The sequence below is a fragment of the Melospiza georgiana genome, chromosome 5 (genome assembly GCF_028018845.1).
Source record: "Melospiza georgiana isolate bMelGeo1 chromosome 5, bMelGeo1.pri, whole genome shotgun sequence".
Taxonomy (NCBI): Eukaryota; Metazoa; Chordata; class Aves; order Passeriformes; family Passerellidae; genus Melospiza; species Melospiza georgiana.
Window position 1 is genome coordinate 17,546,350 of NC_080434.1, and position 16,951 is coordinate 17,563,300.

The 16,951-nt window shown below is 40.5% G+C and overlaps 1 protein-coding gene across 2 annotated transcripts in view; it reads left to right on the top strand.

Annotated features, from left to right (window-relative positions):
• The window catches only part of NPNT (nephronectin), a 48,895-nt gene that overhangs the window by 22,104 nt on the left and 9,840 nt on the right, over positions 1-16,951 (top strand). For both annotated transcript variants that reach the window (XM_058024193.1, XM_058024194.1), the window contains 5 exons: positions 1,913-2,032; positions 2,863-2,982; positions 7,113-7,247; positions 8,432-8,554; positions 10,435-10,851. In XM_058024193.1, the coding sequence (XP_057880176.1) occupies positions 1,913-2,032; positions 2,863-2,982; positions 7,113-7,247; positions 8,432-8,554; positions 10,435-10,851 (915 nt within the window). The remainder of the gene's footprint in view (positions 1-1,912; positions 2,033-2,862; positions 2,983-7,112; positions 7,248-8,431; positions 8,555-10,434; positions 10,852-16,951) is intronic.

A 16,951-nucleotide genomic window follows, 5' to 3' on the forward strand; every position in this document is an offset into this window, starting at 1 on the left:
TGTCATGCACAGGTCATGCCCTTATTTGGCAATCTTTCCTCACTGATGTCCTGCTTAGGCTCACCTGATCTTCCTCACCACTTGAGGAGAGAGTATTCCCCTTCAGGTTTCCTGGAAACATCTTGCCCAGCCTAAACAGGCAGAAATGGAAAATTACATCCCTTACTGCGGCCCTCTTGCAGAAGAGGGGAGCAGGAAGCATTCTTGTCCTTAAACATGCTGTTCTTCCTGAGACCTTGGGAAATGAGCTAAGGGGAAGGGTTCTGGGGAGGGCCGTGTCTGCATGATGCTTGCTATTCCTTCACCCCATGAAGATGGAAGCAAAGTAGGTCAGAAGACAACAAGTTTAATGATACATGTAAACACTGTTAGGAGCTCTCAGGAGCAGCAAACAGGCAACATCCTTACAGCTGAATTTGGATTACATCTCTGACTTGTAGTGTGATACATTGATGGCTCTGCATTTTAGTAGTCAAAATGCAATGGAATATATTTCTCAGTATTAGAATGCCATTTAAAAATATTTTGCCTGAAAAGAGTAAGGTAAAGAATGTTACTCTCACAAACCAATGGATTACAGAGTTTCATGACGAATTTCAAATCCAAACATTAAGAACTTGTAAAATTCCAGATAGTTCTCTAGAATCAATGGTTTCTCTAACTTCACCTCTACAGTGAATGTAACTTTTCTCACTCCATTTACTACATAGTTAAGTTTTCTTCTTCATTTCTGAAAAGCAGTCAATAAATTACTGACTTCATTGCAACCAGAGGTGTGTTTATCTTTCTGGTTCAGCATCTTAACGCTGAGCCTTTGCCTCTAGTCCATAGGAGGCATCTGTCACCTCCTCAGCTGGCATTGTATGAAGTGGCTACTGTGTGTGTATCTATGACATGATGGGAGCCTCAAGGCTTACTTTTCTGCTACATGGATTGAGTGACACTTGATATAATGGTGCTTAGGACAGGGAGATGGCTCTTGGAAAACTCCTGGAAAAAATGGCAATTCTCTGTCTGCAAAAGACCAGACAGCATGGTGCAGTATTAGAGATTGTAGTTGATAACTCATTTTTTCAGGTCCTCACTGGCTGGATTTGTGAATAGATTTATTATTTTCATCTTTGTTCTCATCTTTGTTCATCACTATGCAAATAACTAGCAACAATAATAAGTGAGAAATTATTCTGGCTTTTTCAGGCAAAATCAACACATTCTGGGAAGAGAATTCTGAAGGAAATAATCTTTTTGTTTGAAGTTCTCTCTACTAATATGGAAACTGTAGGCTGAAAATTTTCAGTTCAAGCCATGAATTTTCTATTTAATTGTAAATCTGAAATGTTAGCCCTCATGGATGGTCCTTGACAAATATAGCTGATGTCAGATACTTTATTTTAGTATTTTTTAGATGATAAGGATTGAATTTTCTCTGTGAGATTGTTTAGACTAAGTTGGCATCAGCTTTCCTACCTTCCTCTGCCACTAATTTTGAAGCATGATGGTGAATCACTGAATTGCTATCAGAAGCACTGATAGTGATTGCAGAGTGATGTTTGCTTTCTCTCTTCTCCTTCCTCTTCCGAGTGCTGCCTGGTCCTGGACATGGCATCAAGTGAATAGTGGCAAGACATGGCCAGCCTGAGCTTGTGTGTTGCCTAATGAAGCAGCTGGCACTTCATCTAATGCTAATACTGTCATTTTTGAAAAGACCTCTATGAAACCAAGCCAAATAAGCTGCTTGGCTGAAGGGATGAATGGCGCTTCGTGCAGGATGTTTTAGATGCTTGCTATCAGCTGAGCTGCGTATAAAAAGCTAATTGCTGTATTTTTCCTTCTTCCTCCAGCAGCTTGAACTGGCAGTTTTTCCATGCATGTTTTCTTCTCCCACCCTCTTCCCTTGTGCCCTTCATTTCAGATCTGAATGAGTGTGGACTAAAGCCGCGGCCGTGCAAGCACCGCTGTATGAACACCTACGGCAGCTACAAGTGCTACTGCCTGAACGGCTACATGCTCATGCCAGATGGAACCTGCTCAAGTACGGCCAGCCTCGCCGCTCGCTCTCTCCCAGCCTCCCAAAATCCCTGCTCCAGTTTCCCTGGACAACTCCTATCAAATGAAAATGAGTCCCCAAGTAAAAGATTAATCCTGCTGGAAATTAGACAGCTGCACAAGATGAGCTCTTTTTTTTTCCTAGTTAAATTAGGCTGAAAAAAACCCCAGGAACAATTGTTTTGATTTTTATTAGTTTTATTGAAAGTTTCCCCCAGAGCATTCTTCAGTGCTGTAAATCACTGCTAATTGGCCTTTGAGGACAAGTGCTTGCAGTTTTCATTGCAAGACACCTGCTTTCTGCTGCCTTTTGGTCTTATGAACGTAAAATCTTTAATGTTGCAGATGTTGGTTGTTTGACTGGTATAAAAATTGTACTGCCATCTCTCTGGGGATCAGGTTCCTACTTGTTCCCGTAAAAACAGTTACTTTGAATATCTGGACAGAGGGAAGGGGAGAGAAATTATCTTCAATTGGAGATACCCCATTTTTAAAATGGCAGTAACTGTCCAGGAGAGTCTTTAGTACATATTAGGCTTCATATTCTGGGGACTGTAACACAACTTCTTACTACAATTGTGGTAGGTTTTTTTTTTTTTTTTTTTTTTTTGTTTTTTTTTTTTTTTTTTAATATTCTTAGAGAAGTAGTTTGTGGAAAGAAAAATTTTACTAGCAGATGTTTTTTCTCTTTGAAGGATACAAGCATTTTCCCACTTTTATCATAAATGTGTGGTGTCTTAATTCTCCAAAATTCTCAGTCACTTTGTAGCACTGATCATGATCTTTATCTGAATGTGTTCAATCATTTTTCTCCAGATGCCCTTTCTTGCCTGATGGCAAACTGTCAGTATGGCTGTGATGTGCTGAAAGGAGAGGTGCGCTGCCGCTGTCCTTCGCCAGGGCTGCAGCTTGGGCCTGATGGCAGGACTTGTGTAGGTACGTGATCAAATGCAGATTTAAAAACTTTAATTTTTTTTTTCTCCAGAATGCTTTTACCCTAGCACAGAATACAGTCCAAGAGAGTTTATCAGAGGTTCTTAGAATGAATAGAACAGGCAGTTTTAAGTTGCTAATAATGAGAGTAGTAATAGGGCTGCTGCTCAGGTGCCCTTGTGTCAGAGATTGCCAGTGTTTTCAGTCCTGCAAGTTTTGTTGTCTGCCTAAAGCCCATACAGACTGCTTGGTATCCAAGCCCTTGGCCCTTGCCACTCCTGCTACTGGGTCATTTTAAGCTATTGCTAACTCCAAAATACCTGCCTGCATAAAAAAAGGAACGGGGAGATCACCTTTCCCTCATACCCAACAAGATTATGCCTGGCGCAGTGGGTTGAGGGTTAATTTGTAAAAATCACTGATATCATAGTGGTGCAAGGTGAAGGTCTGTGCATGTTCCTAGTATTAGTGGGATTAAATGTGCTGCCTTTCTTCCGTACTGTGATAACTCCAGGTTAAAATAAACCCAGGAACTTAGAGCGTATGAAATATTTTGTTCCCACGTTTGTGAATATGGAAAGGGTGCTTATGGTTAATCAGACTCTACTATGGTCTGAAGAACAGTGTGACATGTGATTTCATCAGTCATTAACTATGCATCCTGAGTGGGATATGATGCTCTAGTGATTTCATTATTTATATTCTCTGAAGTGCTACAATTCTATAACAATTCCATCAGTAACACTGAAAGAATGTAAGAAAACGGGGACATCCTAATCATCCCTTTGGATATTTTGGCTCACCACAGGGTAGGTGTTTCTCCAAGTGCCTGACCCATGGTGACCAAAAATTTGTTGGCAGAGAAAGAGACAGGCTCTGGATCTTCTGATGGGAAGAGCAGGCTCCACACCAAGTCAGAGGCTTTCTGAAGTGCAAGATTGGCACATCTGTGCATGGAAAACATGGAAAGAACAGGACCTACTGTTGTTGCATACTGAAGGGATTAAGTTGTGATAAATCCTATTGTGAATATTATGGCAGAGAGATCTTTGAAAGGTATTTGTGCCATACCATAGTAAGCTGAGTGATTTTAGGTACAAATTCAAGAAAGCTACACCAAGTAAAGAAATTTGCTAGAAAAAAATGCTTGCAATGTTCTCCTAGTGTTCATTTTTATATTCAGGAGAACTTCATACTTTGAAATAAACAAAGTGTACTTTAAAGCCAAAGACTAACACTCAAACCAGTACTATGAAGCTCTTTGAGTTCTTCAGTGCAGTTTTCAAAAGAACAATTTTTTTCCTTCCCAGAAAGGCAAAGAACTGTGTACCCACATTTTAGTTGGGTATGCATCATTCAGAATGACCTCATAACCTATTTCTAAAATTTCCACAAGAATTTCAGAGCAGCCTGGTACGATACAGAGAAAATTGTTACACCAAGAGATGTCTGTTCTTCCTGCATTGTAACATAATGTTCTCCCCTTTTTTGGTAAGAAGTGATTATGACATGCACCCTTTCTGTGTTTTTTCTCTTTCAAGTTTGAATTGCAGTTAATACACCTCAAAGAGTTGAAGCTACTTGGGACTAAGGCTGTGCTTTTCCCTCATGTTTGTACAAGCTTGTCACTGTTGGGGAAGTTGTTGGCTCCAGCAAGGGGCTGGATAATGCTGCAGTACAAATAAAAGTGTAGGTGGTGGTAAGAAAATTGAAGTGTGCATTGCCTACAGCTCATGAGATCCTTGTTTGAGGAAAATCTGAAAGACAGCTGGGAATGCAATGCCTATTTTTAGCACAGGTGGAAATTTCTCTGGGCATTATTCTATTCTTAGTTTAACACTTGCTGAGCATTCCCTTGTTTAAAATGTTCCTTTCAGACAATCAGTAAAGAGCCACAAATTTGGCTATAAAGGTAAATCATATAAACTAAATGACAACAAAGTGAAAAAAATAATTCAGCAAAGTATTTGGTGAAAATGTGGATTAAACAGCTAATTAGTTGATTAATGACTCTTGAATCAATAAATCAATTGGTCTTGCCAGGTTTTTGGGTTGGGATTTTAATTTAATGAAATGAGCCATATACAGATTTCATCTTCAAATGGTCTGAAATTATTTAAAGGCTGAAAATAATGATTTTTCACTATAAAATTAATTATTTCCTTTTTGTGTGTGTTTAGAAAATTGAAGATACAGCCTTGTAACCCTAAAAATTGTGCTATTTTAAAATTAGTTAGGTTATTTTGTGCTTGGTAATTTGGTCATACTTGCAACAAGAGAGAGAAGCAATTCTGCTTCTCTGGTGGACACTGACCCTCACACTGATTAGGTGCTGACCATCACACTGCCTCGTGTGCCTTTGGAGCAGCTCCCTGATGCTGATGTGAGCTCCAAATCCCCCCTCCATGCCCTGCTTTTCACAGGAGGCAGGTATGAACCACAGCATGTTGCAGCAGGCCAAGGGGAACAGCTCCACAGCTTTTGGTCCAGGCGTGGATTGGCTTGAAAGAAGCCACAGTCACTGTACTGTTTGAGAGCTGCACCAAACTGATCACAAGCACTAGCACATCATCTTGTGGCTACTGATCAAAAAGTGGATTTCCCTTCAGCAATGAGCATCCATGCTCCTCTCATTATATGCAAGTGGAAAGCTGTTACATTTTTCCGTATTTTTGCATCAGTTTTGAACAGTGTGTTGATTAACAGTTCTGTCACGTATCTCTAGGACATATAACTGCCTACTGCTGCAATAATTTAACATAATTTTTGCCTTATGTGAATTTGCAAAAATGTGAATTAATATGAATATGTACAGAGGAAGAAGCAGGACATGCTACATTAGGTTTTTAAAGATCATAATCCATGCCATGATAAAGTATATTCAGTGGCTAATCTTGTTCTTACTGAACTACTTTTTGAAGCTGTGGTTTAAAGATTAAAAAACCCAACCAAAACCAACAAAAAACCCAACTAACTCTTCGTAATCAAGAGTCTTGAACTTGCAGCCTTGAAATAATATTTTAATAAAGGATAGAAAATTGTGACTTGTTGATTAAATTGTAGTAAGAAGCATGGTAGAGTTTGTAAAACTTAGTAGCATACTCAAAGCCTAAAATGTTAACAATAAATTCAAATCAAGAGACAGATTTATAGGAAGATTCAGGCATGTGGAGAGGTGCCCAGTATTGGCCTTGTTTTCTTTCGCATTGAGGCCTTTACTGCACCATGCCAGCAATGCTCCTGATGGAGAGAGAGCAGTCAGGCTGGCCAGGAGTGTGGGAGCTCAGGGGTTGAATCCTTTTACTGCTGTCCTCAGTAATTCTTCATGCAGAGTGGGACAGTGCCAGCAGGAGCTCCTGGGACGACCCATCTGGCCAGTAATTCATGGCTTTAAGTCACTTCTCTTGGCTGTGGGAGCCCAGCTTGGAGAGAGGCTGAAGCTCCATCTCCCCCACTCAGGTAGCTGCCCTAACTAACCAGCAGCTCTGTGGTAACATATTTTCCTTGCACTGGAGGAGGCTCTGCCTTGTTCAGGCCCCTTTCACAAGAGCAGCAGGGCATCAATCACTCGGCTTTGTTTTGCACTCTTGACATCGGCAGCTGAAGGGCTCCTTTTGGGAAAAGAACTGCATGGAGAGCAAAATCTTGCTTTCCCATAGATCAAGAGCCTGATAGAGCTGCAGAGCAAAGGCTTGAACTGTGCCCTGTAGATAACCAGCAAACACGAGGAGCTGCGTGCGTCAGAAGCAGCCAGGCATGGCAGGTCTGTACTTCAGTGGAGAATTAGTGTTTGAGCACTCAGCAGCCTCTGCTCGGTGTCCAAGGGCTGCAGAGTGACTGGCAGCACAAGCAGCTTTTGTGTGTTAGCCTGACCTCGTCTGAGAGCTCCCCAGGCAGGGAGAGCAGCAGTGGGTGAGCATCAGCTGCTCCCTGGGCACCTGCCTGTGACCCAGAGCTGAACTGGAGGGCACAGCCACAAGTGCTCATGAATTACTGCTGGCTGACCAAGGGCCCATATAAAAAATACTTTGGCTATTCTTTAGCTTTCCATTATGTGAAACCAGTTTCATTTGAACACCAAACATTGTATTTTAACTGTTACAAAGAGTAATACAGTTCCTTTGTTTCCACAGACATTGATGAATGTGCTACTGGGAGGGTTCTCTGCCCACGATTCAGGCACTGTGTGAATACCTTTGGGAGCTACATTTGCAGGTGTCATAAAGGCTTTGACCTGATGTACATTGGAGGCAAATACCAGTGCCATGGTAATAACAAGCTATTTCTCACATGCATGTAATAGAGTTGTGTATTTGAAAATTAAATTAATGCTCAAAGAGGAATGCTTATTTATTATGGCTGAAATGTTGAAGCAGGTTGTTTTACACTGCATTGGTATTTTAAGAAAGGGTGGATTATAGAAATAGGCTGTGAAAGAGAAGGCATGTATTTGGCCCACATTCTTGCAACTGGTTCTTGTGTGGAAATTAGTGGGGAGAACAGAGGTGATGACCGCAGGAATTCCTTTCCAAAGCTGTTTTTTCCTCAGGGTTCACTGTTCCTGGCAGTTGTAGGCTTGGAGCAGTGTATGAGCTAAGGCTGTGTCTGAGCTGTAACACTGGTGTGCTCCATAGCATGTCCCAAGATCCAAGATAAGAAAATGTGCACACCCATCCCCTCCCAACCCAGACTGCCCAGCTTTTCTTCCCCTGCAGACAGGTGGGGAAGAGGCAGGAGTTGGGAAATAACCTGTTTTTGTCTGGACATGAGGCTGGAATGCAGCTGGTGTATGCCCTTCAATGAAGATATTCCCAGGTCTCTCTGCCTTAGTTTCACAGGGTCTCAACTGGTTATCATTTTTCACTGAAAAAAAGAGCATGTGGAGATAATTTATGTTTGCTTAAGTATTTTTTTTCATAGAAAGTCATATTTAGAGGGCTAAAATTTGGAGATTTTTACTTGCATCACTGACAATAAATGTGGATATGGCATATGAAACGTTTCCAGCAGTTTCTACTTGATGTAGAAACATCTATACAGATGTACAATATAGAAAGAATTTTATGAAGAAAAACTGATTTAATATCTGTGTGATTAACAACATGCATATTCCTACACTTTTTTTTCTTATTCTGTCACCTGTAAGAAGTGGTTGTTAAAATCTTGATTTTAAAGATCTCAGCTGCAATCTACCTGTGGCATGTGTGAAGCTGATGCTAAGGTAAAAGCTGAGCAATACCAAAGTTTTCCAGTAGTCCCTATTTTCCCTAATGTTTGCATCACCACGTTGATTTGTGACTGTCTATTTTCCTTTTCCCACTGGCAAAAGCTTTTTTTTAATTATTTTTTTAAAACCGAAATGGTATTAATATTTGGGGTTTTTTGCAGGGATAAGCAGAAGGTCAGGTTTCCGTGAAGCAAATTATTTTTTAATGTAAATTTTCTGTTGCAGATATAGATGAGTGTGCTCTTGGCCACCACCAGTGTGGTAGCTTTTCACACTGCTACAACACTCCAGGATCCTACAAATGCAAATGTAAAGAAGGGTACAGAGACAATGGAACAAACTGCATACGTATGTAATGCTCCTTCTAAAATAGAGATTCTGAAAGTTTGTGTCCCATTTTGTAAACTTTAAGGTACAGCTCTGTCAGACTTGATTTCTCTTAACTATTTTTAATACAAAATAAAGGGCTGGTGAATGTATTTGGAGTTTTTTAGGTCTTAGCATGCCTTGGTAAAAATATCTTTCCCTGAGACATTTTCATAATTAGAAAGAAATTCACCTCTCCCTATTCACAGCTTGATTCTAGAGATTGCTTCAGGATGAGAGCAACTGAGGAAGCAGGGTAGGTCTGATCAAACAGATCACATTACTCATGCCCTGTTGTTATGTACACTCCACAACTGGCCCGTTTCAGCAGCTCACCCCATCCACTCCCTGCTGCTTCCCAGATGTGAGAAGAGCCAGGAAGGAGGGTCTCTCTGGAAGGATTTGCTGTTGGAAAATTCCCTTGGCCCCCTTTCTCTTGGGAGAAGCAGCCACACCCTTGGTACAGAATAAGGTGTTGGGGCTCTCCCATGTTTGACGTCCCACAGGAGTGTGCAGCTCTTTGACATCTGCTGGATCTTTTTGAATCTGCATTCCTTTGTGGGTCTTTGGTGACTCACTGATCTCTTTAAAGAGCAGCACCATTTTTCCCCTTCAGCTGTAGCTGTCATGGTAAAAGGTGTTCTCTCACATCCTGACTGCTTGCAAGTATATGTGGGCACATTTCATGTGTGTTACTGGGACATGGTCCTAAGGGGTATTTTATATTTTAATATACTATAAATGTCAAAACTGCAGGGTACTCAAAGAGATAGCAATAAACAAGTGGCCAGAGGGAAAACATTTTTACCTGCTATCATCAAACAATTCACTGTTTAACAAACAGTAGTTCTTTATTTTAACTGTGTGATATACTTGAAATGCTTATACACAAAATATGTGACTAGAGTTCTTACTGAGCCTTTTAAGATCTCCGATGAGATGTAAAAGGCTCATTAACCAATAGAAAACAACAAAACATATTCTTGTGTTTCATGTCTTCAGAAACTCTCCTTGTGAGACTAAGTTAAAATTTGGTGTCCTTTCTGAAACGTTGGAGGAGATGGTACTGTGGGCACTGTCTCTGGGGTGAAAGTGGTGCTCAGTCCAGCACCTTGTTTTTATGAAGACTGAAAAATATCATAATTTCCTGGTGTTTAGCAAAGAGAAGGATTTAAATGAAGGCTGACTTCATTCAGTCTCTAAAATAATTCTGCTTATTGACAAAGATAAATGTTTAGAAGGAAAGATCTGCAAGAATTTTCTTAATCCAAAGGTATCTGGCCATCTGTGATCAAAATGCTTGTAATGTCAGGGTCTTAATAAACTTTCTTCCACTCCTGATTATGGACTTGTCCAGTTTAGAGGGCTGCTTAACCCATGGCTTCCTGCCCATGCTTTTTTAACCAGCAAGCTTTTGTGTAAGTTTTGCCAACTCTGAAAGAGACTTGATGCTGGAGAGGATGTGGGATGGAAGTGTCTTGACCTTCAGTCATTCTAAATTATCTCTAAACTGCTGCAGTGCCAAGTACAACCTAAAGGGATGTGATAATTTAGCAGTGCTGATGCTAAAGTATGTTTCTAACTGGAAACCTTCAGAAGAAAAAAATTTATTTCATCCAAGTACTTCTGTGTCACAATGAAAGAGATTAAGTTTCTGAGGTGAGAGGCTGAGATGTCCATTTTGGTCCGATTTTGATTCTCTTTGCAGTTATTCCTATTGTTCTGATTGAACTACCTGGTCCATATCACATATTCAAGACCAATTGCACTCTCCCTGAGGGAGGCAGGGGTAGAATGAGCAGGATTGTTGATGCTGAAGGCACAACTCCTCAGACCACTGCCTGTACCTGCTTTTGTTACAGAAAGGCCAGTGACCAGGCCAACAGCTCGTCCTACACCTGTGCCAACAGCTCGTCCTACACCTGTGCCAACAGCTCGTCCTTCACCTGTGCCAACAGCTCATCCTTCACCTGTGCCAACAACTCATCCTACACCTGTGCCAACTCAGCCTGCACCCAGGACAACTCGACTGACACCCAAGCCAACCACGAGATTTGTGCCAGTGACAACAAGGCCGGTCATGACACCAGTGGTGAAGCCTCCACCTCCAACAACACCTCAGCCTACAACAGTAATACCTACGTTACCACCACAAACAACTCCTCTGGTAACAACTGAAGAGCCTGCACATGTTCCCATTGAAACTACAACTTCCCAAGGAGTTATAGATGACAACAGGATCCAGCCAGATCCTCAGAAACCCCGAGGAGATGTGTTTAGTAAGTAATTTTCCATATGCCTTTGTTTATCAAGGCTGTGGATGAAAGCATGCACTATACAATGTTTGGGATTTTTGGAACACTATACCATTGAGAACAAATAAATGAAACTGAAAATGGTTATATGGTAAAGCTGCAAAAGTAGCTATTTTATTACCTAACAAAAGTTTGCGATGGAAGTTCTGAATCAATCAATCAAAAAAGTTTTATTTTTCTGCCCTGAAATTATTGAGTCTGTTGTCCTGTAGAAGTATGTAATTATGCTTTCAGATGAAGGTTTTAAAGAAATGAAAGACATTTTATTGAAAAGGATTGAAGTACAACATAACTCATAAAGTAGTCAATGGATTTAAATTCAGAGAGTTGAGAGTCCCTCCTAAACAAAGTGTTACCATAGTTTTAAGAATGGTAAAGAAATGGAATCATGCCTGATTATCTAAAGACCTCTATGTGACCTCTTTTGTATGGATTCAAATAGTCTCAGATGTTCATGACTAAACAATGGGAAAAATGCACAAAAATAGCATAGAGGGTAATTTTCTGGACTGTATCTGTGGAAAGGGATACGTGAAAAGCTGAAGATAGTAAAGATTCTCATAGCATGAAGACATGTAACTTTAGGAGCTCCTCTGAAGTCTACAGCACCATTGTGCCAGCTTTAGTGCATACCACAGGAGACATTACTGGCACTTACAGAGCTGTGCATATCTGCCAAGAAATACTCAACACCCGATTTCATCTTTAGTTCTGCGGCTAATTTTAGAGATGGGGAGGGTGTGTTGGATCAGCTCTCCAGCTTGTTGTACAATCAAGCTGCTGAAGCAATGTAGTAGGAGGAAAAGTTTGCTGTCTCAGAGCAGGTGCACAAGCTATGTGGGAGTTTTTTTCTGGTTGCTTTGTGATCTATGTGGTAATTTCTTGGGCTTTGTTGTTCCAGGTCATTACTCAGTGAAATATTTTGTTCCTTGTAAAAGAGTTTTCCCTGTGACATTTTATCTGTTGTAGACAGTTAGCAAATGGAGAGTGAAGCTGACAAAAGTTAGAAGACAAATCCTGGTATTGCTTAATAGAGTGTACTTTTGGCTTCATATTCAATTAAAAATATGGACATATGTTTAAGTGAAATTTTAAAAGGAAATATAATAAAGATTTATGAAGCTTAATCTAATGGGACCCAACAGTTAAAAATATTGTTTTGTGGAAATTATTGTAGACTCCAACATTATGCTTCCCACGTGTCTGTCTCATGTTGCGAGTGGTCTCTGGAATACTAAAGCAGAGGGCTAGTGTTCAGTGTTCTGAATTTTTGTGAAGTCATAACAATCCTCTATGTAAAGCTTATTATTTACAATTAGTCTTTCTATATTGTCCCTAGAGGGATTTTGAAGCTAATGCTTTCAATACATGTGTTTCAGATGAAGGAGTTTGGAAAATAGGGAAGTGAAAGCCTTTGAAGTTTGGCTTGGTCTGACTGCAGCTTACATTGTGGTACATATAACAAACACAGGACCTTTGCAAAGTGTTTATCAGCTGTTGGTTTAGGTCAGCTGCCACACTCTGAGGTTTGTGATATACATACACAGCTTCAAAGGCTTCAGTGCACGGCACAGCATGACTGAAACAGGTCAAGCACCAGCTGTTCCTGGCCTCAGCAGGTAATACAGGGACAGAGAGGCCTCAGGTCAGGTCAACAGATGTCTGTCTTCAATCCCATATAATTTTTTTGGGTTACCAGGAAGAGACACACTTGATACACATGTGTGATGTAACTATGTGACTGAAAGGTTATTCCACTTGTGCTCCCGATGATGCTAGTAGTGTGCTCTTCAGTGAAGTTGGTGTCTTTTTCTCTCCTCTCTCTTATCTTTTTCTCTACTTTCCACTCTGCTTTCTGCTCTGTTTTCCTCTCTTTTCTCTTCTGGACAGTTTGAAAGTATCATCTAGGTAGTGGTTACTGGAGTCCTCTCCTGCTTTCTCTCTGTGTAGAAGTATTTGTGTTGGGAGTGCTCAAAAGCATTTGTTAAGGATTTGAAACCTACAGTTTAGTTCAAAACAGTTCAGTTTCAGAAGAACGTGCTACTTTCTCAAAGAAAGCATTACTTGTACAGTAGGGTGTTTCTTCACCCCTCGAATCCTGTTACTGCAGAGGTTTGTGGGGAAGTTTATTTCCTCATGTGGGACATATAGAAAAGCAGGAAGAAAAGTTATAGCCCTTATACATTACTACAGTGGGATGCAGAGAGCCTGGGTCTGCCTCTCCTCAGTAGTGCACTTGTAAGGATAACACAGAGATACTTGGACATCCCCAGATGCCATCACACCAGGGTTCAGCAGCATGGGAGCATTATGGCAGGTACTGCATTCCTGGGCTGGGCTGGGCTACAGACATGGCTGCATGAGTGCTCTTGGCCCATGGCAAAGTGAAGTGAGGTGTGTTACCTGAAATGCCTTTCATGTTAGCTTACAGATGTTGTGTGCAGGGGGTTTGAGCTCAGGTTCCTGCTGGCCAGCCCTGCCCCTGCCCCAGGAGTGTGGGAGAGCAGTGCCTGGCTCTGTTTGGCTGCAGCTGCTCAGGGTGAGGCACTGTGAGCTCAGGACAGCAGTGCTCCCACCAAGTGTAAGCCTGTGCCTCTCCAAAATCATTCCTCACAGCCAGACACAATGGTAACAACCATGGTGTTAAGACAATACAGGATTTCTAACTGAAATAACTAGTAACATTTAACTAGCCTTCAACTTGCTTCTTAGCTGCTATGTGGATGTGCCCAGCCCTCCCCACCTCCAAAAACATTTCTGGATTTTTCACTTGCCTCTGTATTTCTTCAGGGACGGGGAGTTTTGAACTATTTCCTTCAGCTTCTTTAAAGCTGTTTCTGTTTTAGTCTCACCTACATCAGACATCTTTGTAGTATTCCTGGGTTCTGGATATGAGCTAATTTTGTTTTGCTTATACTGAGCTTCTTTAGGTTCATTTCCTCACATCAACTGCTTCCCCAGATGAGACAGCAAAGAAGTCAGTTCTTGAAAATGAATTACCACTGTGGTCCCCATAAGCCTGCCTGGAAAGAGAAGAAAAAGCCTTGCTCTTTCTGTCTTTCTTTGTTTCTCACTAGAGAATAGAGAGAGCAATTAGTAGTCTTGTAACTCTTATTTCCTTGTAAAACAGAGGAGAAAATCAAGTTAGATCCCCTCAGGTCATGAACTAGGATTTAACCTCAGTTTTGTAAATCTTCAAAAGAATTTGTGTCATCTTAGGTGTCTGCTTCCTCCTGTGTCTCCAAGGGTTGTTGTATTCCAAAGAGTCACAAAAGATAGTGTTTTATCACACAGGGATGGGCAGAACCCAGCGTAGAGAGCACCAGCAACCACTGGCAGTTCCGTGCTCAGAGAATTCACAGAATCTCTAGGTTGGGAGAGACCTTCAAGATCATTGAGTCAACCCATGCCCCAACACCTCAACTAAACCATGCCACCGAGTGCCATGGCCAGTCTTTTTTTAGACACAGCCATTAGCATCTGCTAAAGACCTTCAGGTTGTGTTTTCAGCTAGGTTATCATGGACATTTCCCTTTGTATTTTTCCTTTGTTGTTATTTGACCTGCTGTTCCACACACTGAGTCAGCTTGACCTAGGATTTCACTTTAGAGCTCTCTTGAATATGCTGCTCAACTTAAAATGAGCTGAGGATCAGAGAAATTGCTTTGTTCAGAAGTGACAAAAATCACAAATGATAATTTTATTTAAATGCCTTTGCAATTTTTGAAATATATTAAATTGTTGCTTTTTTTTAGATGCTTTACTCCTTTTCTAAAAAAGCCTGCAGTGACTTTAGGGAGCTGCTTTTTTTAGAGAACAAAAAATTTGTATTTTTTAACATGGAATTCCTACACTTGGCCTTTGAACCACTTAGTCAGATGCAGACAGTGGAATCTGGCACCAAGGATAATCTTCTCCTGATATGGATATGGGGGGAATGGCAATGAGAGAGGAATGCAGTGATAGCTTAATATTTAACTATTTCAGCACTGATACAAACTACAGTGAAGCACAGAGGGATCTTTTCTAGTTATAAGTCTCTAACAAATAGAACAGACTTCTCAATAAGCCTGTGAATTTCTGCTGCCATTGGGATCTGGGTGATAAGCACTAAAAGCATAAACTTAAAGCATAATACTAGATATGAGCATTGCAAGAACAAACCCTCTTATCTATATTAAAAGACAGTTCAGCAGTTTTCCTTCTTAGCTCTTAGTGGAGCTGAAAAGATTGGAGTTAGGAAATGCTTCTCTTAACAGCTATTAAAAATGTAAAAAATTGATTAAAACTGGATTCTTTCTTTTCTCCCTTTCAGTGACTGCAAAGTCCTTAGTGCTGTAAGTGCAGTTTTGTGATCCTTGAAGCTGTTGAAAAAAGGGAAATAATAAAAGCAAAGAATAGGGGGTTTGTTATTCCTTGATATCCTTAGACTAGCATTATTTTACAGCAGTATTTCATTTGTCTTCACTTTTCTGGCACCTTTTAAAATGTATTTGTGTTTATATTTAAGCATAAGTGATAGGTGCTTTGTTTTTGTTGGTACTCTGGAGTTCAGTCATGAAATCTAGGAGTCTTACCAGTCTCACCCTCAGTCAATCTTCCAGCAAGTTTTGTCCCCAGATCCGATATGCAAGATTCTGTCCACTCCTTGTTTTAGCTGTGTTTCTCTGAAACTCACTTGGCACTCTGCACCTCCCAAATGGATGTTCATACAAAAGCAGGCAGGTCACTTTGCAGAAAACCTTCTGCAAAGGTAAATACCAAGATGGTTGATTTTGGTAAAACTTACTGAGCCTTGTAATTGCCCAAGAAATGCAAGATTGGACTGCAGAGTGGTGGCATGCTGAGACTGTTGTGTCTCTCCTCATATGTAAATAGTGCTGGAGAGGGTGGCATAGTCCATCAGAGCACTTCCTATAATAACTCTTACTGCAGAATTTGAATCTGTGGAGTTTTAAGAAATATTTTCTGGACACTGTGGGTGTCTGAACAAAAGGGTGAAATGTGCCTCTCTGTTGCCTCTTCTTTTTAGCCCAGCATATATCAATACCTTCCCTGGAGAAAAGCAGAACTTATTCTTGTTTTCTCGGTCTGACTGACTTCTGGGCTACCCTTACTTCTAGCTGTTTTCTACTAGTTATGTGTGAGATCTCATCACTGGTGGGAGTTTTTTGCAAGTGGGCTTTAACAGCTTTCAGTCATAACTATTCAGTCAAAAAATCTTTGTCCTTTTTTGTTGTTGTTCTTAGTGAATGGGAAGCTTAGTCATGAGTACTGTGTGGAGTGGAATTGTACTTACAGTGCAAAATCAGGTTTTTTCTGTAAGCCAGAGAACTGCATTATTAATAGTAATAACAGTTACTGTTACTATTACATGAAGTTGCAGTCAAGGTCTTGGTTTTGTAACGCCAAAACAGCAATTATTTGTTTATTGCAAACAAGCTGATATATATACATGTACTTTCTTATACTCCCAATCTCAGAAATTAGCAAGTTAATAAAAAAAAAGCTGAGCTGTATTGCTTTCCCAAAGGTTAAAAAAGCCCAAAAGAAATCACTCTTATTTATTATTTAATAATTACAGTTATTTAATATTCCCCCCAGATTTGTGCATCTATGAAGAAGTTAGCTCATGAACTTTGAGAATGTGGCAGTGTGGTTGTACTGGCTCACTCAGAGCTTATAAAATTCTTCAAGTAAAAGAAGCCAAGTTTCTATTTAACAAGCTTTATCAAACCATTGAAGTTAAGTGAAAAGCACACTGATACGCTATATAAAGTACACAGAAAGGGCTTGGAAAGCTTACAGAAAATAATTGTACCAAATACTTTCTCCCACGATCGCCACTGAACCTATTGGTTGTCGTGGCAAAAAGAAGTGTACATGTGGGTCATATTTAGAGTCCTGCATCTCTTATGGTAACCCTTGTTTCAAATTGAGTGCACATTCCTGTAATTAGGTCCAAGCACTGAAGTGACTCTATTAAAGCACTACAGCACATTCTTCTAGAAGTTAGTTTAAAAAGTGTGTGGAAAGGGACTCTCAGGGAATTTTTGGGAAAAAA